General features: G+C 43.4%; 1 protein-coding gene across 1 annotated transcript in view; it reads left to right on the top strand.

Annotated features, from left to right (window-relative positions):
• EIF3L (eukaryotic translation initiation factor 3 subunit L) overlaps positions 1–22,362 on the top strand; it is a 602,285-nt gene that overhangs the window by 486,297 nt on the left and 93,626 nt on the right. Inside the window, exon 10 of the mRNA XM_044089965.1 lies at positions 8,703–8,873. Within this exon, the coding sequence (XP_043945900.1) occupies positions 8,703–8,873 (171 nt within the window). The remainder of the gene's footprint in view (positions 1–8,702; positions 8,874–22,362) is intronic.

The raw sequence follows: 22,362 nt of genomic DNA, 5'->3' as shown, positions 1-22,362 counted from the left end.
TGTAGATGTACTTACAAAATGTTATGTAAAACAGTTTGGCTTCAAAAAATGGGTAGAACATTATGTTGGTAACATCCGGGTAACTTCAGATACTGAAATTAAACTAAATTACATTGAAAAAGAACAGGACTCATAAAAGCACTGGGCAGAAACAGAACTGGTAATAATGACCTGAGAACACTTCAACGTGAACTTCCAGTACTATTATATTGGTTATTCACTTGGTCATTTAAAGGTATTGGAAGAGTCAGAATCCTCAAGATCGGAGACACGCTCGTTAAACCTATTTGTAAGGGAAGGGGAATAGGACAAACCCAGAGTCATACAGACCCATAAGTGTACTTTCTTGTTGTGGAAAAATAATGGAAAATGTTATTTTGGATATTTTTTGTCAGAGTTTGTAAACATTGGGACTTGAAAGTGTATATCAGTGTGCATATGTTGAAAATAAATGTAATAATATAACTATAAATGAAAAATTGTGCTGTATAAATTTCAGCTTTTGATAAGGTCATACACAAACCCTGATCAGTAAATTAGAACAACTAGGTGTTGATGTAATCTTGATAAAATTGATGGCTGCATGGATTACAAATAAGACATGGCAAGTATCCTACAGTAATTACAGGTGAGATTCTTGATTACAGTCTGGGTGTCCCACAAGGCTGTGTCCTAGGCTTGTTTAGGATTTATCTGTCAGATCAAGTTTTCATCTGTAATGTTCTACAGTCTCTATGCTGATGAGTTGAAAATCGGTAAACTGATTACATCTGTTAGTGAAAAGGCATACATGTAAAAGAACTCGACTGAACTGACCATTTGGGCAGAGGAGAATAAATAATATGCTGATAAATGCACTGAAAACTAAGCATATGAATTTTTGGAGACCTAGATTGATGGGTAAGTATTTAATGGGAATACACAGCGATTGAAGCTGTAGATTCATTTAAGGACCTGGGTATATGGGTAGATTCAGCTTTGAGTTTTTTCTGATCATATCAACTAATTGCTTGTGCAAAAAGACATGTAGTTTATGAAATAAGAAATGACAAAATCGTATGCTACATTAAACTCAAACTCAAGTATGGCATAATAATATGGAAACCTTTTATGAAAACAAATATGAGTAAATTTAGAGTACAGTGGAAATTTACCAAGGACATCTGAGGCTGTGAAAATGTTAGAAAAGATTACAGTATCTAAACTTGTGCACTGTATCATACAGATGTCCAAGCATGGGCAAGGGTATACAGGGTATTTAGAGGCATCTACCTCTGGGAATGTTTGGGATTATCAAAGAGTAGTAGAGAATCATGAGGCAACCTATGTAGGAGATTATAAAGGAATGGGAGATGTAGTAATTAGTTCTCTGAGAAGGTAAATGATGCATGGAACAGACTACCAAATTAGATCATATTAAAGTTAGCACTTGATGAGGTATTTTTTAAGAAAAATGTCTGCAGTTATTAATAGAATGACTGTTTTAGTATATTGACAGGCTAGAAGGGCATTATTGCCAGTTTCTGAAGTATTTGTATGTGTGTAGCTTCAAGTAATTATTCAGGTTACACTGTCATTTGTAATCTGAGTTCCCCTGCTTGTGTGTGTGTGTGTGTGTGTGTGTGTGTGTGTGTGTGTGTGTGTGTGTGTTTCACTGTTTCTCCCCCTCTTGCAAAGCAGCTTGCACAACGGACCCAGTGTCTGCATTCAGCTAACCGAGTTATTCCTCCACCATGGGATAGAGCTGGGCCATGAAGAAGGCTCACTAATCACCATACTTTAGAATGCTACATGCTGCATCCCCCCCTACCCCCAGGACAGGGAAGGTGCCCTATGGACCCATTTTTCCCTATTCCAAAGATGTTCACCATCATGCTGAATCAAGATTGGACCTAGACTAAACAGTTCTAGGAGAAGACCCCTCTGACCCATTAATTTCCTAGCACAGGCTGAACAGCTACTTCCCTCCATTGTGACCAGTGAGAGCCTACTGGTTGGGAGGAGGCCATTCAGAGTGTCAGGTGCCTCAATGCCTCCCTACCTCTGGACCTCTTAACCTCCTCAGGTTGGTTATAGTGCATAACATTGTATGTTATGTAATCCAATCTTGCCTACTTTCTTACCCTTGGCTTCGGAGCCGAATGTCGACTCCGACTCGGCCATACTTTTTTAGCTCGAAGTCTTTCTTTTGGCTGGGCTAAGATGGTATCTCATGCTGCACTGCTCACTATCCCCAGATCTCGTTTGCCGTTTGTGTAGCTCGGACATGGTCTCGCTCTTGGCTGTGGCTAAGTACCCTTTTTCTTCTTGTACAGAAGTTTTTTGCAAAAAAAGCCATTTTAATAGCTATTGTGTGTGTTCTTGTCTGTATTGTGAAAAGTTGTTTTTTTCCCCCCCCCCGTGGACTAAACCGTTTAAATTAGAGGAGTTAGTCCCCCCCCCCCCGTTGTATTTGTGTCTGAGGATCGTTTAAATTAGAGATCTTTGTGTGTTCTGTCTGTCTGTTTGGCTTGTTCCCGCGCTTGTGACCTTTTTGGACCGTTGGTCTATTTTTTTCAGTCAGTTAATTGTTGTTGGTTAACTATGTCCAAAGATACTAAGGAGCATAAGCCCTCGGGCTTCAAGAAGTGCTCCAAGTGCAGTTATAAAATGTCCATTACGGATGGACACTCGGTTTGTGTGTACTATCTGGGAGAGATTCATCTCCAGGAATCGTGCAGTTTCTGTCATGCCTTTAGTGCGCGTGTTCTTCAGGAAAGGAAGAACAAATTGATTTTGAAGGGACTTCTGAAACCCTCCTTTGAGGAGGGTCTGGAGAGTGCTTCCAGCTCTAAGGCTAAATCTTCGAAAGCGAAAAAGAGATCTCCGGCTCCATCAGTCTCCTCGGAGCCACCAGAGAAAATAGCAAAGTCCTCATCGACATCCTCGGCTCCATTGTCCTCTGGGCCGCAGGAAGTATCAGTGGTTATAGAGCCTGCTTCGGCTCCAGTTTTCTTGGAGCCTGTTCAGAGCCGGTCACCTAGCATTAGGCCAGTATCCCCTCCTCGCAGGTCTCCTTCAGACAGGAGGTCTCGATCTCCTTCCCTATCCTCCAAATCCTCCAGGACTTTATCAGATTTGGACGTCGATAGAGTGGTGCAGAGACTCCTTCAGTCATCGGTACTAGCAAAATTGTTCTCGGCTCTGACCCAGTCTGCTCTGGAGCCGGTCCCTCAACCGGCATCAATACTTGCACCTCCGAGCACATCTCAGCTTTCGGAGCCGGAGTGCTCTGCTCCGTGTGATGTCCCTAGGTTGGTTCCGACAGCCCCTCCTGGCTTATCGGTTCTGACGTCAGCTCCGACCCCATTGGCACCGTCCACGGGGTCCAGGACTCGGGATTCTTTGGTCGGACCCAGGGGGGGGCTTTGGGACACCTCTCGGCTCCTAGTCCCCCCTCTCGGTGCTTCGGCGTGTGGAAGCCTGACTCCTGTCTCTGCTTCGGAGGCTGGTCGTTCTTCAGATCCAGGAGGACCAGCCTTCGAGGCCATGCGGAGCGCACTGGCCAGATCGTCAGCGGCATCATATGGGTCAGTCATTCTGTAACCTACAACACCAGTGCAGGTCTCTGATCGCCACCTATCTCTGGACAGCGGAGCCCCAAGGCCTCAGGGTACTCCCACAAGTGGTCCCCATATTTCTGAGGGCCCCTCAGAGTTTTTGCCCGAGGAGCCACCCAGAAAGAAAACATGTAAGAGGAAACACATAGATTCCCAGGATGAGTCTCTCACATCAGACACCGACCCCAAGGAATCGGAGGGATCCCCCTAAGTCATCCTCTGAGGATGTTTCTTTCTCTGACATCCTAGAGATTTTGAAGCAAAGAGGTGACTGGCCATCCAAAGCCCCCTATGAGGAGGAGTCGGTCTTCCTGAAGGCCTTTGGTGCTCAGCCCTCTGCCTCCTGGGTATACCCTTCGAGCTTCTGTATTTGGTTTGTCGAAGGGTGTGGGAAACCCCTGACTCTGTGGAACCAGTCCCCAGGAGACCCAACAAATTTTTGTCTGCTCCTCCTGATAAGGAATTTCTATCCAAGAGAGTCCCTGTGGATGCCATGGTGGTGGCAGCTGCCACCCAGAAGGAATTAGCTGAGACTTCTTCCAACGTCCATCCCCCTAACAAGGAGTCTAGGACTATGGACCGGTACGGGAAGCGTACGTTTTTTTCAGCGACTTTTACCTTATGGTCACTGAATTACTTATCACACTTTACATGGCTCCAGAGAGATCTACTCAAGGAGCTTGGAGATACTCTCACGGGTAACGTTTCTGAGGCGGTGACCCAGAAGGTCAACGCTCAGATGTCTACCCTCAATTCTATTGCAAACTCCTCCATGAGGCTAATCTCCTACGCAGCTGAGGGAGCCGTGTAGGGCAGGAAGTTCAGGAGTTGCTCCTAGGAGGCAGGCCTGGATGTGCCTTTGTCATTTCACGGAGGTCTTCAGGTTTTCATTCACCGATGCCCCGTTTGATGGTTCTTCTTTGTTCGGAACCAAGGTGAAAGAAACTCTCAGTAGGTGCGAGCAGGAGGGAAAAACTATGTCTGCAGTAGGAGTCCATTTTTCCCTTCCCTCTAGACCTTATCCCAAGGCCCAGAGGGGTGGAAAAATGTGGTTCAAAAAATCACAGAGGTTTTTTTCCTGGTGCACAAGGTGAGCCCCCCTCCAGAGGCAGGGGAGGGGGTGGTTATTCAGGGAGATGCTGCCCTAGGGGCAGAGGAGGCGCTTGCAATTCTGGAGATCCCGATTCCTTTCATGGTTCTCCCCACCACCGCTCCTGATGGGAGGCCCGACTGTGCATTTCCAGAGCGGGGGTCGAATCTCATTATACCCGGAGGCCTGGCAAGATATCACCCAGGACCAATGGGTTCTACGAATAATTTCCAGAGGATATGTCATTCCCTTCTCGTCAAATCCCCCTCCAATCAAGAAAATCCCGGATGTTCCAGCCAGTTAAAGGGATTACTCAGTTTCAAAGCTGCTAGAAAAGGGAGCCATCTAACATGTCCCCTCAGACCAGATCAGATTAGGGACTTACTCCAGATTCTTTTTGGTGCCGAAAAGGACAGGGGACCTGAGACCCATTTTAGATCTCAGCCGATTGAACACCCATGTGCAAAAGTCCAAGTGCCAAATGGTCACATTGCAGTCTATCCTCCCATTGTTGGGAAAAGAAGTGTGGATGTGCTCCATCGACCTCAAGGATGCTTACTACCGCATAAAGATAGACAGGGCATCCAGAAGTCACCTACGCTTCTGGCTGGGAGTCGGTCACTTTCAGTTTCGAACCCTGCCCTTTGGTCTCACCACAGCCCCCAGGGTGTGTTTACCATATGCATGGCAGTGGTGACTGCTCACTTGAGACATCAGGGATTCCAAGTGTTTCTGTATCTGGATGACAGGCTCCTTACTGCCACCACCAGTCATCTACTACTTCAGACCAGGGACGCTACTATCAACCTATGTCAGCAGTTGGGCATCACATTGAACTGGGAAAAATCTGCCTTGTTGCCCTCACAGCGTGTCACTTTTATAGGCGCTGAATTAGACACCGTCCTCATGCAGGCGTTTCTACCACAGGAAAGAATCAGACTCCTACAACAACAGGTTTACGCCTTACTCCCTCTAACAAGAGTGAAGGCAAGATGGGTCCTCCAGTTGTTGGGGACAATGGCTGCTACGATTATGTTAGTCCCTCTGGCAAGGTTACATATGAGGCTCCTTCAGTGGCTACTCTTCACCCAGTGGTCTCTTCAACATCTTCCACTTTCTCACCCTATTCTACTCACAGACAAGGTGCAAACAGGATCTCAGTTGGTGGCTTCGCACCGACAACGTCAGTGCGGGAAAGCCCTTTGTTCCTGTGCCCCCAGTTGTCACGGTGACCACGGATGCCTCCCAGATGGGGTGGGGGACATTATCTAGGCAGGACAGTCCAAGGTACGTGGCAAGAGCATGAGATGCATCTGCATATCAGTGTCCTAGAGATGAGAGTCGTGCTACTAGCGTTGCAAGCACTTCAGAGTTTTCTTCCTCTTGGGACTATTGCAATCCACTCAGACAATAAATATGTCAGTGGTGTGGTATCTGAAAAAGCGTGGAGGAACCAAGTCTTATCCCCTTTGCAGAGAGGCCATGCGAGTGTGGCAGTGGGCAGTGTCTTCCCAACATTTTCTTGTGGCAAAGCACATTCGGGGAAGTCCAGTGTGATCGCAGACAGGCTAAGCAGAGCTTTTCTGATATCTTACAAGTGGTCCCCAAGTTGCGGAGCAGATCTTCCGCAGGTAGGGTCAGCCTTGCTGCAACCTTTTTGCCAGCACCCTCAATGCCAAATGCAGCAGCTACTTCACATTGATCCCCCCTCAGGGGGAGTCACCCAGGAATGCTAAAGTCCAAGACTGGCCCTCCAGTCTTCTATATACCTTCCTTCCGGCCCCCCTTGCTGTCAAAGGTTATTCAGAAAGCACAATCCTTGGGAAGCAAAATGATTCTGATTGCCCCACACTGGCCCCGTCAAATTTGGTTCCCCTTTCTCCATCCCTATCTCATGGACGCTCCTTGGATTCTGGAACCACAACCAGACTTACTGATGCACATATCAGGGCAGCTCCATCCCTCTCTTCGGACCCTCCAATTGACAGCCTGGCTACTCCACTTCGTCATTAGTTAGGCTTCATTAATTTTCGCCGGAGGTGGTTCATATTTTATCTTCCTCTCATAAGCCCTCGACCAGGATGATTTATTACAGCAAATGGAAGAGGTTTTCAATCTGGCTGCATGCCAGAAAGGTTGACCCTTACACAGCCCCAGTTTCGTCTGTATTGGAGTTCTTATCTATGCTCTTTAACCAGGGTTCAGTGGCCGCAACCATTAAAGTCCAATTAGCAGCGATTTCTACCTTTCATGTTGCAGACGAACCTAGTCTGATGGCACATAGACTCTGTAAGGCTTTCCTGAAGTGCACTTTGTTACTTCGTCCTCCGGTATCAGAACCGGTTATGCCTTGGGACTTGAACCTTGTTCTACAGGGTCTTACTTCACCCCCCATTGAGCCTGCAGCCACTTGCGATTTAAAATTCTTAACTTGGAAGACTGTCTTTTTGGTTGCCATCACGTCAGCCAGACGCGTTTCGGAGCTTCAAGCTTTATCAATCAAATCCCCTTATTTAATTTTTCATAAGGACAGGGTTTCTCTCCGACCGAACTCCTCCTTTCTTCCCAAAGTAGCGTCAGTCATTAACCTTAACCAATCTATTGAATTGCCAATGTTTTTTCCTCCGTTCTCAAACAACTTAGAATTCAAATTTCATCAATTGGATGTGCACAGACAATTAACGTTTTTATTTGCACAGAACGAAAGACCTCAGAAAATCTGATCAGTTGTTTGTTTCATTTTCGGAAAACAGAATTGGGTCCCCTATTTCCAAAGTCACATTGTCCAGATGGATTTCCAGTCGCATTTCTTTCATTTATACCTCGGGGAGAAAAGATTTACCGTTCCAGGTGAAGGCTCACTCTACTCGGTCTGTATCTACATCTACAGCTTTTCAGGCCAGATTGTCTATGGATGATATTTGTGCTGCTGCTACTTGGGCATTTCCTCACACCTTTGTTACTCATTACAAGTTAGATGTGGTATCTAGTGGCAGGTCTTCCTTTGGTTCCACAGTGCTCAGGAGTATTTTCCACTGAGCCTCCCAGGATTTCGGTGCTGGGGACGCTGTCCCACGGGTAAGAATGTAGGCGAGATTGGACTACATAACATCAAGAAGTTATGTACTCACCATAACGTTCGATGTATGTAGTCTATCTCACCTCACATTCTTACTTACCCCCCATCCTGGAGGATCTGGAGGTTAGGTCTGATTTCAGAGCTCCCTTCATTCTTGGTTTGTTTTTCCTTTCCTTAGGTGGTGTTATGCATGGAGAATGAGTGCTGGTGCTCGCAGCAAACTAGATCTGGGGATAGAGAGCAGTGCAGCATGGGATACCATCTTAGCCCAGCCAATAGAAAGACTTAGAGCTAAAAAAAATATGGCCAAGTCGGAGCCGGCATTCAGCTCCGAACCCACGGGTAAGAATGTGAGGCGAGATGGACTACATATATCGAACGTTATGGTGAGTACATAACTTCTTGTTCAGTGTGTGCTCTGCAAGCCTGGTCTCTGCAAGTACAACTGCCATTACTACTACTAGTTATCAAGAGTGGGTTATCTGGGCTGCAGTCAGAGCTTCATCTCTCTGTGGTACTAGGGTGGGCAGTTTCTTTGTATGTTTTAAGGGTTTTGGTATGCACTCGTGTGTCTAAAAGCACTTTTAACTGTAATTTGAGCTGTTTGAAGGAAATTCTGTCAGATTATGTCTTGTTAGCCTTTGCATGCATTAAAAATGTGCTCTTTATGAAACTGTTGACAGTCCAAAATATCTTGGACTGTTGTACACGCTTATCGAAATATGATGATATACATCTTTTGTAAAGTAATCAGCAAAGGATATAGAGTGAGTGGTATGTTACGAGGTTAACCAGATACAAAATTTCAGAATAACAAAGTGATGAAATTGGAGTAAAGATTGTTGAAGAAAGAGAATGCTTGAAACCCCAGACTGCATCTTAGTAACTTCTGTCAGTATTGTGCCAAGAAGTAAGTTGTTTTCCTTTTTTGTAGAGCATGTATTCCAGAGTTCCTGAGTGCCAGGTCACCACTTACTACTACGTTGGCTTTGCTTACCTCATGATGCGACGCTACCAAGATGCTATCAGAGTTTTTGCTAATATTCTGTTATACATCCAGAGAACGAAGAATATGTTTCAGAGAAGCACCTACAAATATGAAATGGTAATGTGCATATTTTTTCCTTTATTTTCAAATTGAATGTTGGAAGTACATAAAAGCTCACTTTTTCTCATAAAAAGAATTTTGAGTGTATAGTTTGTGATATATACCCTTTTTATTAAGGAAGAGGATTACACTGTCCTACAGTAGGGGAGGAGAACTGCATTTTAACTGTGCCTTCTGAGAGTTTAATGACCTAACTTAGCCGATCAGTTGATCAGAAAGTGAGGTGGACACACAAGGTTTGTTATATTACTCTTGTGTTCTTTGGTTGCTCAAGTAATAATTCTCAATGGAATTCTCAGTGTAATCTTATTAGTGGATGGTGGCCTTTTTAACAGTAAATAATTGCACATCTTAGCATGGTGCCACGGAGTACCAGACTAGTAGTGGGTCATGTGTTGGTACTTTATACCGACTTACATTACTTTATTACCTGTGCATTTGAGCTGATCAGCATCCTGCTAAGAGGTCATTGTGGAACACAGGCCATAGCAACATGTAACAGGCAATCAAAACATGTTAACACTCATTTTTTGCACTGCACGGCAAGTGTACCACAGTCATGGCTGTGGTGGTTCAACTAAAATACATGTTATATAAATACTTAATGTCTATATACACACACACACACTTTGTTGAATGTGCATTTGTTTGGCAAACGTAGGGCTGGGGCTTAATGTCAGTGGCATGGATAGCCAAGTGGTCCAGTTGTTGACGGCGTGTTTTCTTTGAGACAGGTGAGTGAGGTTATAGGGGATTAGAATGTCTGTGTGTTATTGGGTTAGAGTTAGGGTTAGCCAACAGATGAGAGCTAGGTGTGTGTGTGTGTGTGTGTGTGTGTGTGTGTGTGTGTGTGTGTGTGTGTGTGTGTGTGTGTAAGGGTTAGGTAAAGGGATAGGGAAAAGAAGTTAAAGGGATAGATGTAGTGTTAATATGTGTTTGTGTATCGAGTGTGTCTTGTGTAGTGGCAGTGTTAACAGGAAGGCTTTTATTAAGGTAAGATGCAGGGTTAGGGCTGGGGGAAGGGACAGCATTAGGGTTAGCACCCATTACTAAGTTGGTGCAGGGGGGTGGTATCTGGCTACACTTATGGGTGCTGATTTACAGTCTTGTATGGGAAGATTTCTGAGCTAGGTCCTATGCAGACCTCTCGCAACTATGTGCTGCTCCCAGTACACACTTTCTCTGTGCAGACATCATATTGCTTATCACCTGCCACTAATTTTCCACACACTCATTACTTTACTCCTTAGGTAAGCCCAGGCCAGTTCCAGAAACTAGGCATGGAAGAGGATGTTGTGTCACTGTGTCCTTGGAAGGAGATTCTAGGAATTCAGGGTCCTTGATTATCAGACAGACAAGTGTATTTGAGACTTCCTTTCTCTAAAACCTCTTCCAGATGAGTGCTTTTTTAGGAGGCAGTCAGTATTATGAAACCCACTGTGGACTGGTATTTACCTTTCTTCCTTCTTGAAATGCTTTAATCGGTATCTAGAGACCGACCTTAATGACTCTCTGGGTGAGATAAATGAGGAAGGTAGAAGGAGGTTGTTCCCTGGCGATGAAGCTTCATGTATGGCAATTAGTGCTACTTGCAGTCCTTCTGATCTGTCTGGCAAGTCTTTTCTCTCGTGTGATACCAAAATATGCAAAGAAGAATATTGTACTCACTTTCCAAGCAGAGTGAATGGGGCTGTCATTGGTCCATAGCCAAGAGGCTTCACCATCTCAGCAATTTACATCTCAGGTGAAATGAAAATGATGTTAGACTACCTGAACTGTTTCTCCATTTGTCTTCTAGAGATGAAGATTCAGGAAAAGTGTCTTTTGGATCTTCTAAGAGTGGGACAGGTCAGACTGCAGCCTGTTTGCTGTCATTCAGGCGATTATAGTTTTATCCTCTCTTGTGTAGCACTTTATGTGAAAGATAGGTGGTAGAAATGTATGCAATCTCCATTCTGTGATAGGGGAGATGCCCTATTTTAATTTCCTTTTCACAAAGTCTGAGCTAATTTATCAAAACCACAAATACAAGAATATAAAGTACAGGCTACTAGGCAAAAATAAAACTTATTCCAGCCCCCCCCCCCTTCTTGTTGCCATTTTACTATTCATTGGTGTATACTTAAACATTTGAGCTGTGTAGACAATGTAAGGGGTTCATTTTCTGGTATCAGCTGGTTCCATATTGCAAGAATTAACACCTTACAGGGTTTGTACCTCTCTATCTTCCTGTCGTTTCACCTGATTCCACATCTAATCTCAAAATTCTGTGAAGAACGACCAATTCCTCTCCATGGTGATCATTACTAGACGAGAATAAAATGTTTCAGATTCCTGGTCATAAAGGAAACATTAGTGATACAAGCTAAGGAAGTCCCCCATTCTGGGCTGGTTTTCTGTCTGACTTCAGGCTTGACTACTGTTGTAGATACTCTGATTAAGCTGTACATTCAGGTTGTGAGTGAAACTTGTAAGGAAGCCTTCCACCTGACTGACAAGTGGAAGATCATCTCCATTTAGTGGAGAGAGATCCTGTGTTTTCCCATTTAGTCAATATGTAGGTGTGTGATTTGGATTTTGTTTTTTACATTGTCAGGGCACATTTATTAGCTTTCTTTGCGTGGCATGACTCTGAGGAGGACTGGACCGTGGTCTACCATAAACTAGTTGCAAAATTTGTTTAAGGAAATGTTTATCTCAACCTTTCATTGGGGCCATAAACTCATGCGATTGTCCTTTCATATCCTGGTGGTTCTGTTTTAGGTTTTGCCTGAAGAAACTCCATGAATTCAGGAAGACTGAACAGACAGCTGATGCAAACTGCCCACTGGAAACTAGTGCTTTCAGCAGAAAGTCACTCCACTTTGTGGGTAGTTTTACATTTTCCCCATCGCCGGCATGTTTGCTGTGGCCATTTGATCATCAGTTCATACCATCGCCAAGAATTTTTGTTTGTTTTGATTCCAGAACTCGAACTTCCTTCAGTACTTCTGAGCCTTTTCCTCTTTGTTTCTGTCTGGCTCCTACTACTCTTGGTGTTTTACTGTTTTGGTATGCAGCCCAGTAGGAGATGCACCAAAGCATGTTCCTCATGGTATTATATGTAACTAGGTTCATGCTGCATCAGTTGATCTACTAGGGAACTCCCTTGTTCAGTCACCAATTGCTTTGATGACTCCACTGTCCTTTGCTGTTCCCTTTAAATCATTAAGTAAATATTTATATTTCTTGCAGCACTATGGGTATCAAGTCTTCATTTTTATTTTATATATTTTTCCTTAGGTTAGTAGGACATGAACTTAGCAGGGTCAGTGGACATGAACTTGGCAGGGTCAGTGCTCAAAACCTTGACAGGCTTTTATTTATTTATTTATTTATTTATTTATTTATTTATTTTTAACAGTTTGTTGCTTTATTGCTCCATCTCTAGAATACCAATATGGTGCAGTCTGCATGCATGGTATACCATATTTATTCCCTGATGGTTGTCCCCACCATTCCTGATCAAGTTACTACAACAAGGTCAACCCAATATCATATATTCCGATTTCTTTATAATAACATAGCTTACATAATACATAATCCATTTTTGATCCATGTCAGTTTCTTCATTCTAGCTGTCACTTTACCTCAACATCTCTCTTCCCCTTTATTATGCTGCTTAGCCCATTTCACCATCCTCAGTCCCTGCCTTTAGATAATGGGCTTCTTGACTTTCTTTGCTTCTCTTTTGTGCTCTTTATTTTCCTATTAGCTGTTTCCCTCCTCCATATTACTAACTCACTTTTATTTATTTTTTATTTATTTTACATTTGTTTACTAAGAAAGTGCGACTGGACAGATGGCCCATTTTCAGCAGAAACCTGGGGAGAAAAGCTCCAAGTAGCATAAGCACAAAGCATATGAATAATTGTGCAATAAAACAAGAAATGCATTTCAGTAAGAATGAGGAAGGAAAGCACCTCTTGATACAAAAATAATTGCAATAATAATTAGGAAGAAAAGCACTAGTTAATACAATACATGCAAAAGTAGCGAATGAATACACAATTACATAACTATTCTGACAAAGCAGAGTAATGCAGTATGAATACTGATGAAGATCCTGATTACTTTCTCATATGTAACTTTTTACTTCTGCAAGTAACTTACCCTCCAAGTCTTTGAGTTCATGCATGAATTCTATCGCTTCCCTCATAGTTTGCTTCTGTTCCATCTTCCATTTTTTTATTTTATTTCACTTTTTTGGCTACTATCGATAGTGAAGTTAAGACTCTGATAAGCTCCTGTATGTGTAATTTTCTTAGACAACTCGGATAAAAGACCCTCTGTAGATATCACTCATTTCCCCAAAATAAATCTTGCAGATCTTCCTGAAATCTCTTCAGCTTGCTACACTCCAGTCAACAGTTTGATTATATTTATATCTCCAGCACCTCCTGTCATGTGTTGGGAGAGTTTCATTAAACCTGACTGAGGTGTAAATGTATTTGTCCAGACAGTTTCTCCCAAATTTTCTGAATTTCCTCAACTTTTGTCACTTTTCTTGGTGCTTCATATATCTCCTTCCAGTTGTCTACTTTTATCTCTGAATTCACCATCTGTTGGTGCTTCATAATACTATTTCCTTTGTCTTCCAGCAGGGCCTTATAGATTCCACTTATAGCCTCTTATTTCTATCCTCCTGTATTCTAGCTTGTATCAGAAGCTGGGTTATTTCGGGCATCCCTTCCCCGTGTTATCACTTTAGTGTAATACTTTTTTCAAAATTCTAAGCAGACCCCTAACTATTCCCTTCTCTCTAGCTGAAAGACTTTTTAAAAACTTTAATCCCAGCTACTTTTCCTCCTTCCTAACTGCTCCCCAAAAAGGTACTTTGCTTTCTCACCCACCAATTCTTTCAGTGAGATATCTTATTTTATGTCGAGGCTTTCCCAGACCAATGGATTATAATTCAAACTTGTACCAATCTATTATTTACTGTCTTTTTCAACTTTTTATAAATATGATCTAGCAATTTCTCATTTGACCTGACTACTAATTTATACTTTTTACAGTACGGTCTCTCTCTTCATGCTCTAGGATCATAATTTACCATTTTGAGCAGAATCTTTTGTTTTGTGTATAATATATCAACCTTGCTTTTACTGCCTTAAAATATGATACCAAGTCTGGGAATGTCATTCCTTGCTCCTTCTCTGGTAAAGTCAGCATATTCCACCCCATCTTTGGTCTTTCACCTTCCCAAATATATTTCAAAGTCATTCTTTTAGGGTGAAGTCAGTCCTCCCTAATCAAAAATAAGTGCATGTCCTAAATAAAGTACAAGTGGTACAACAAACATTATCACTGTCTATATTCTTTGGTCCAGCTGATCTTTTAACACCTTCCATCATCTCATCTGCTTTTGAATCTTCTTTCTTCCCAGCCCAAGAATCTTTCAGGGAATTTTCAGGCTATTTGTCCACACTCCTTTATACTTAAGTGTATTATGATCTCACATGTTTAGATATTCCTGCATTAAATTCATAGAGCATAGTTTACACATGTTCATAGGTTGCTACTAGGCTATCGGCCTTAGGACCTATACAAGCCTAGCCATAACAATTCCCTGGCTATTTCTTCCCACAATATTTTACTTCCCTGAACACCTGTCTAGCAGGGCGACTGATGTGATCCCCAGGGTGAATTTCATATCTCCCATCCAATCGTCAAGGTTCCTTTTGAAGAGGGCCAAAGAGGTGCTTTGCTTGACATGTGTGGGCAGTCTATTCCAGCGTCTGGGTAGTCTCTAAGTTAAGAACCTATCCCTCCAGCATGTTTTGTTCATTGTGATGACAAGGTTGTGGCTCTGAAGGATTGGGATTTCTTTAAGTGTAGCATGTCCCAACAGCTCTGGGTTTGACATGGCCTTGTATGTTGAGCAGAGATCGCCTCTGAGTAGATGATATGCCACAGAGTATAGCTGGAGTTTTTTTAGATGGTCAGCATAGGGCATCTGCTTTAGGCCTGTGATTCTTTTAGTGAGGTATTTTTGCGGTCTTTCCAGTTGTTGCAGATGTCTTGAGAGGTGCATACCAAACGGTGCATTGTATTCTATAATGGGTCTAATGAGAGATGAGTACAGTGGGACATTGACCTCCTTTTTTCTAGATGAAAAGCCCTTGGTGATGAGGTGTGCCGCATAGAAGGATTTCCTGACTGTTGTGGCGATGTGGTTATCGAAGGTGAGACCACTGTCCACCTGTGTCCCCAAGTCTCTTATTACACTTTCGGTGTTTAGTGTACTGCCACCTGTGTGGTAATTCATGGGTACATGTTTTTCCCAAAGGGGATAACTATACAATGTTTATCGTGTTTCACTCTTGCAGTCCTAACCAATGGGTTATCCGGCTCCCGGTAGCCCTCAATTGGCCAGAATACCAAAGGTAAGTAAACATGACATCGGCTTTCGGTTGTAAGAACGTCAGGATGTCCGATACAAAAGGAGTCAGCCGACGTCACTTCCTCAGTCTTCTTGCCACGGAGCCCAAAGCAGAAGCATTTCTTGCATGAGTGCCATTCGGCACGTTACCTTTTTTCATTTCCGACTACAAGTTGAAGTCTACTACAGCTACGTACCCCATTTGGGATCCTCTTTTCTTGCCTTAATAAATGTCAGAAAAGGTTAATAATTGTCTTACCTGTGGAAAGCAGATTCCCAATAGAGATTTTCATTGCCATTGTATTATTTGTCTAGGCCTTGACCACGATGTTCCTAATTGTGATCTCTGTGCCTCCTTTAATCCACGTAATATTTATCGTCGGGCTAAGCTTTTAGCTAAACATTTTGGAGTTTGGCCGAAGTTTGTCGGTATGGCGTTCACTGGTCTTCAGGCTTCGGATATACCCAAGAAACGTAAGGATAAGGACCGTGACAGGCTTCAGAAGGCTAAGTCCTCTGATGATGTTAGGATGGTCGTCAGTCATCCAGTAGCTAGTGAGGGGCCTTTGCAGCCCCTGCAGTCCACAGATTTTCAACCCCAGGCCTCGGTTGAGACCATTTCAGATTCCCTCCGGCCTCCATTTTGCCTTCTGACCTCTCGCCTCTTCAGCTGGATCTGGAGCCGCCAAGCTGGCGCCGGTGTCTGAGGCCTCCGTTCTTCATTCAGACAGCAAGCTCTTACCAACTATCTCTACTGCGACTTCGGCGGTTGCCAGGCCCCCACCAAGTCCTTTAGACTTGCAGGTAAATATTCCAGTCGTAAGCCTGTGAAAAGCAGGCTCCAGATGTTCTTACCTCAAGTATTTTTACCGAATTGACTATGTGTAGTGAATAACTGTATTTTGTTTGAAACAGATACCTCATAGGGATTATCATACCTGTGTATACCTTTGTCAGCACTAGGAGCACGACGTTGTTGGTTGGGTTGATCCTCAGTCAGTTTTTTAAGAGGGTGTCTATTAAGAGCAGGTTAGGATGCCGCAAGGAGGCGCTTTTGGGCCTATGTGAACCGGAGAATCACCCCCAAACCGCATGTCAAGAGCAATCGAAGCTAAGGATAAACTTTCTGCCCTAGGGTTATAAACCGAGTCAGAAAACCCAGTGGTTTAGAAGGCTCAGCCGGAAGTTTTGCCCTCCAGGAGTTTCCATACTTACCTCAGAGGAGCTGCATCTAGAGGGGCTTTCTGACGCTGTAGGCCTTCAGGCTGAGGGGGGCTCTTTGTCTGTCTGTTCCAGCTTCCCCCAGGGTAGTTAGGGCTTGGTTTTCTTTTGCCAATGGGGCTTTATGCAATTAGGCTGGAGCTTCGACAAGTGGGGGCTTTCTCTAGTTCAAGAGTTCTTAAACCAGAGAAATAGGGTTTAAATGAGCAGAAGATTAATAGCCCTATGATTAGGGGTTCTATGGAGCCCTACAGCTTCTCGTTTCTGGTGAGTCGGAGTGGTGGGCAGACATACATCAAGCAGGCCTACTTTTCTTGGGAGGAAGGCCAGGAGAGTTCTCTACTTATTCTGATTCTGGATGTGGTCTTCTCCACTCCTCTAGCTTCTCCTTCCTTGAGATTTCTCATTTTCCAGGACTCTGCACTTCATTTTGGTACTTACTTGGGAAGGCTGCCTCCATCTGTCTCCAGGAAGGATATTAGGAACCCACCTTTTATTTAAGCACTAAGGCCCCTATGTTGATGCCTGTGCCTGCCCGGGTGGAAGATGTTTTTGCCCTGGTCCTGAACTCCTGAACAGTTGCCTCCCCCCTCTGCCCCTGATGGATGATAAGGGAGTTTCCTACGCTTTCATATTCTACTTTGTTTAAGAGTCCTAGGGCGGACCCAGAAACTATTTCAAGGGCCGGTTTGGGTGTAAAAAATATCTGTATTAAAAATCCCGTTCCCACTGGATAAGGAGGCAGGGGTTTTGGATAGGTGGGAAGAAAAGTATATTCTTTTCCACTCTAGCCATGAGAGGTTTGAATTGTGGTGGAAGATGTCTTTAAAATGATTCCTTTATCTTGGGTGGATGTCGCTTCGGAAGGGTGTATGCTTTAGGTATTATTATTGAGTTATTGGAGCATGGTTATTTGTTGGTTTTGTCTGAGGCGGTGGGTAAGCATATTTTGCAATGGCCTTTTGTGTCTGTCCTTCTGTCAGGTTTGGGCTGGTTCTGCCGCTCTGTTACAAAGAGAATGGCCTGGAAAGGGGAAAGAGAATTTACTTCTAGCATGTTACAGGCCACAGCTTTTTTTTGCTGTACAGTCTTGTGTGTTGTTTGGATCGGCAAAGGACAAAATGAAATCTAAAGCTAAGGTCAAAGCTAAGTCTATGCAGTGTTAGCAGTCATTGGATTGCTTCTCCGGCCTGCTCGAGGGGCAATGTTCCCTTTTCAAGATTCAGGTCTAGGCGAGGGCCAGTGCTGGTAGGGCAAGACGGTCGTCTCTTTCAAGCCTGCACCTCTTCTGCCTAGAACAGGGAGTTCAATTTGCCTGTGATGGGGTAACAGTAGGTAAATGTTGTCTCTCTCTCGTCACCAATGACTGTTCTTCCGCCAGCAGGATCATCTTGACCAGCAAGAAAATTGGGATAAAGACTGTCTCTTTTCAAAGATGCTCTGACTCAAAGCAACTCAATCTCCATCAAGAGACAATATCACAAGTTTCTCCATACAGATTTTGTTTTTTTACTTCCATGCCAGATGAGGTCAGCAAGATGTTCCTAGGTCACAAAGAAAAGAGGCTCACATAAAGTTAAGAGAAGTTGCTTCAGGACAGCTATTTCAGCCAGTTCCTTCCTATCAAAGAGGAACACATCTTTATGGTCGTTCTAGTTGGCAAGAAAGGAACATTCGGAATCCACTTGGCCTTATCATCTATCCTCAACTGTTTTTCATTCTCTTCAAGTTCGCTATGCTTAATTCCACTGGCAGCTTCAAAGATCACTGGGCAAAGATTCTTGGAGGAAGGAATTTTACCTTCATTGCATTATAGTTCTAAGAAATATAAAATATCAGCGAGTCGGAAAGGAAATTCTCATTATCAGTTCTCTGCACTGCTCCTTTGGCTTATCTATCATGCCCTTTGGCTCACAAATCAGTCAGAGTATTTGGACTTCAAATCACTTATCTTGAATTCAAATCTTATCCTTATCAAGAAACAGAATCTTCGATTCTGGCTCAAGAAAAGGAAGATTCTAGCCTGCCATATGTGCTAACAGTGCTCCCAGAGACTGGAATTCCCAGAGACAGTGCTAAGAGCCCTAGGTATCAAGACAACTAAATGCAGCGGACTGAATACCCCAGCCCAGATGGCCTTTTTTTAACCCCGACAAAACAAAAGGTCTGTCACTTTACTCATCAACTATCTCATCACAGTCCTTTGACTTTAAGGACAAACTAGGGCCTTCAAGCATTAGGGTTCATGCAGACAGCTCTGAAAGCTTCTCAATGCCAAACTGCATATGAGGAAGCTACAATGGTATCTCAAAATATAAATAATGGACAATGCACTCTCATGATTGTTGTCATGAAGCTATAATGTTACCTTCAAAAGAATTTTCAAATGTGTGGGGCCAATGCGACCAAAGATTTTTGACCGACAGATGGAATCGCCAGAGGCTTAGGACTATCTTAACTTGGCCAGCCTCTATATTTGGATGGCCCTGACAAGAATCTACAAGGAAAAGTGGATACAAGGAAAGTGGCAGTGGATACAAGACACATTAACATACCATGTAGGAGAGCGTTAGCGGTCAGTTTGCATACACGGTTTCTTCAAGGAGCTGCCATTCCAGGCATCAACAAGCTTTTGGCACAACACACAATACATGTGGTACATCAACAAGCAAGGGGAACACATTCTGTCAGCAAGGGGCAAGCAATTTCAGGCCTCTATTTACCAGGGCAATTCCGGGTACTAAACAAGCACTAAGCAGGCAACTACAGGAGCACAAGCAGCTAGGTTTAGCAGTAAGCAGACAAAGAATTTGATCCCAATGAGTGGGAAACAAATCATTCTTATTTCGGTGAAGAAACTGATGTTCCTGGGAACTCCAGAGGCGACAAAGTTCTCCAGAACCACCACTTTGCACACCATTGCTCACAGTAACAGCTTAAAAACACACACAAACAGGATGATGCAGTGGATGCTCTGGAAAATTCTCATGTCTTTGCCTTGGACCTCACCTTTCCCTTCCAAAGGTACCTTCCAAAGGTAGACAAAGAAAGGTGATGATTTTGATAGCTCCAGATTGGTGCGGCTCCAGATACCTCCTCCATCATCTACCACTACTGGCGGAGCCCTCAAAGGCGCCTCCATGGCCTTCTCTCCTCCATCTCATCTGTTATCTCAGAAGGCTCTGTCATCTCGCTCAATCGGTCACTACACACAGTTCATCTAAACTCTGAAGACCCAGCACAATAGCACAGCCTCAACAGACTTCCTCAACAAGTTGAAAATGTGATCAGACTAGGGAAGAGGAAGTACAAAAGGAGTGGCAAAAGAATTGGAAGATTGGAAGATTTTGGGAGTGCAGCTGGCAATTTGGAGATTGGAGATTTTAATGTGGCTCTTCAATATCTTCTTGGAATTATTACTGAATTATTTCTCAAGCTTGTCCTCTTTCATAAAGATTCATGCTGCAGCAATTTCAGCTCACTATGACTGTGACCCACCTTGTTTTCGCAGATCCTTGTTAGACCAGTTTCTTAAGAAAGCAAGAATAATATCACCACCTCGAGATTTCCTAATCTGGGATGGGAAACTCTATGTTGCAAACTTACACTTGTATCTTTTGAGCCTGCAGCTACAGCTGAATTTGAAATATTTGTCATTTGTTCTGGCTTTTGCTTTTGCTGGAATTACAACTGAAGCAAGCGAATTGTCTTGAATTGCAGGCCCTTTATGATTTTTTTTTGCCATGATAATCCATACTTATATACCTACATTACTTTCTCTTTATGCCTAAGGTGGTTTCTTGGTTTCATTTAAACTTTATTTTTCATTTGCAGATCCTCAGAATAAAGGGGAAAAAGATTAAACTTTTTTAGACACACACGATGTATTGAGGCATTAATTATATTATTTTAAGCAGGACAGTCTCTTAGCAGGCAGTCTCATGTTTTGCTTTGAGTCTTCAGGGCAAGCCTGTGTCAAAGCACCTGTCAAAAAACACCTATTCTCTTTGGATTTTTTTTTTTGCATTGCATTTGTTATTCCCATCATGGGAGCAGGGAGATTCCAGCTGGGATTAGTTCACCCACTAGCTACTGCCACTTTCAAGGGGCAAGGTAAGGGGGTATTCTAAGGATATTCTGCACTACAGCTACTATACTTTCTTTTCTACATCACCTTCTATTCCTATCTACTCCTCTCTAAGCTGGTTTTGCCACAGCTTTTTTACAGCATGTGTTTACAAGGCATACTGTCAGCTCCTAATAGCCGGCCTGCCTACCTCTGCCCCCTCCTTCTACCCACGCAGCTAGACTGCAGTCAAGACAGACGACATGAGACTAATAACAGTTTTTTGTAGACCTGTAGATGATGTAGATCGAGATTCCATTGCTGCAGTCCAATTCCATCTCCCTCCTTCCCTTGCATTTAGGTGGTTGTGTAGGTGAGCTTTATATTTTTTGTATTTATGGTATATGGTTGGTTGTATATATACATGTTTTGGTGCAGGTTTTTGGGACTTGTTGTCTTAGGGGGTCTTCTGACATCTGGGGCAAGAAATGACGATATGATGGTCATAAGCAAAGATTAGTACCTCTGACGTATCGACGCCAAGCCCAGCTGCTGACCGACGCCAGCCTTATACTCTGGTATTCGGGCCGACTGGACGCTGGACTATACCCAAAGTCAGGGGACTGCAGCAATGGAACTCTCTATCTACATTTATGGTAGGTACAAAACTGTACTTTTCTTCTCGATCCCCTCAATCCCAGATGGTTAAAATGGCTAATGATCTTTTGACCCTTATTAGAGGTTCACAGGCTCCTCTTTCTAAAAGGAGCAGGGATGTTTCTCCCGAGGCTTTGTATTTTTCTGGCTCTGATTCTTCTAGCATTTCTGCTGGTGAAGAGGAAGTGTCTCAGGCTTTTTCTCTTTGTGAGGATTCAGATGCAGAGGAGTCCATCCCTTCTGCTTCTCCCCCAGAGGATTTCTCTTTTGGTGATACTTTGAATAATGTCAGGGAGCATTTTAAATGGGAAAGTCAGGACTATCCCCAATCTAAGAAAAGGATTAGGAAGTTTTTGGATTTACTTCAGCATAAACCTCTGGCTATTCCCCCAGTATTAGAAGTGGTTGATGATGTTTTTCTGGAAAATTCCTTAACTTCAAATTTGGTTATTCCTGCTCCCAGGAAACCTGACAGGTACTATAGGGTCCCTGATTCTCATCTGTTTCTTTTCAGGAATCTGTTGGCTGATCCTGAGGTATTTCTCAAGGCCCTAAAGTTGTTAAGGCCACTGTTACTAAAAATGCTTTTCCTTCTTACAGGGAATCTAGGAGCCTAGGTAGGTGGGGGTAAAAAAAAGTTTATACCTCTGCCACTCTTGCTATTAGGTCTACTAATTGTCTTTTCCATATGCTGAAGTACCAGCAGCACACCTTGGAGGCTATTAAGTCTAGGATAGCAAGTGTGTCTCTTTTGGCAGAGAGTAAGGATATACAGGATTTGCTGAATTCTGCCAGTCTTGTCAATAAATATTCTTTACATTGTGGTTTTGACATTCTAGAAGCCTCCTGCAGGGCTACAGCTACTGGATCTGTTATTAGAAGGCACGCTTGGCTCGGGGAACAGCCCCTTCCAGAGTCTGTCAAGGCTAAGCTGTTAGACGTACCTTTGCATAAGGACAGTCTTTTCTGGCAGCAAACCAGAGGAAGTGCTCAGTAAGATGGAGGATAAGGCCAAGTCTATGCAAACTGTTAAGGATGCTCTGCAAGTGCAACCTCCTTGCTTTAGCAGGAATTACCCTTCTAAGAGTTGGACGATGTCCTTCAAGGATGCATCTGCA

This window comes from Protopterus annectens, chromosome 1.part0 (genome assembly GCF_019279795.1).
Source record: "Protopterus annectens isolate FY-2018-M chromosome 1.part0, PAN1.0, whole genome shotgun sequence".
NCBI lineage: Eukaryota > Metazoa > Chordata > Ceratodontiformes > Protopteridae > Protopterus > Protopterus annectens.
Note: the sequence above shows the minus strand (reverse complement) of the source record. Positions and strands in the feature narration are given on the sequence as shown.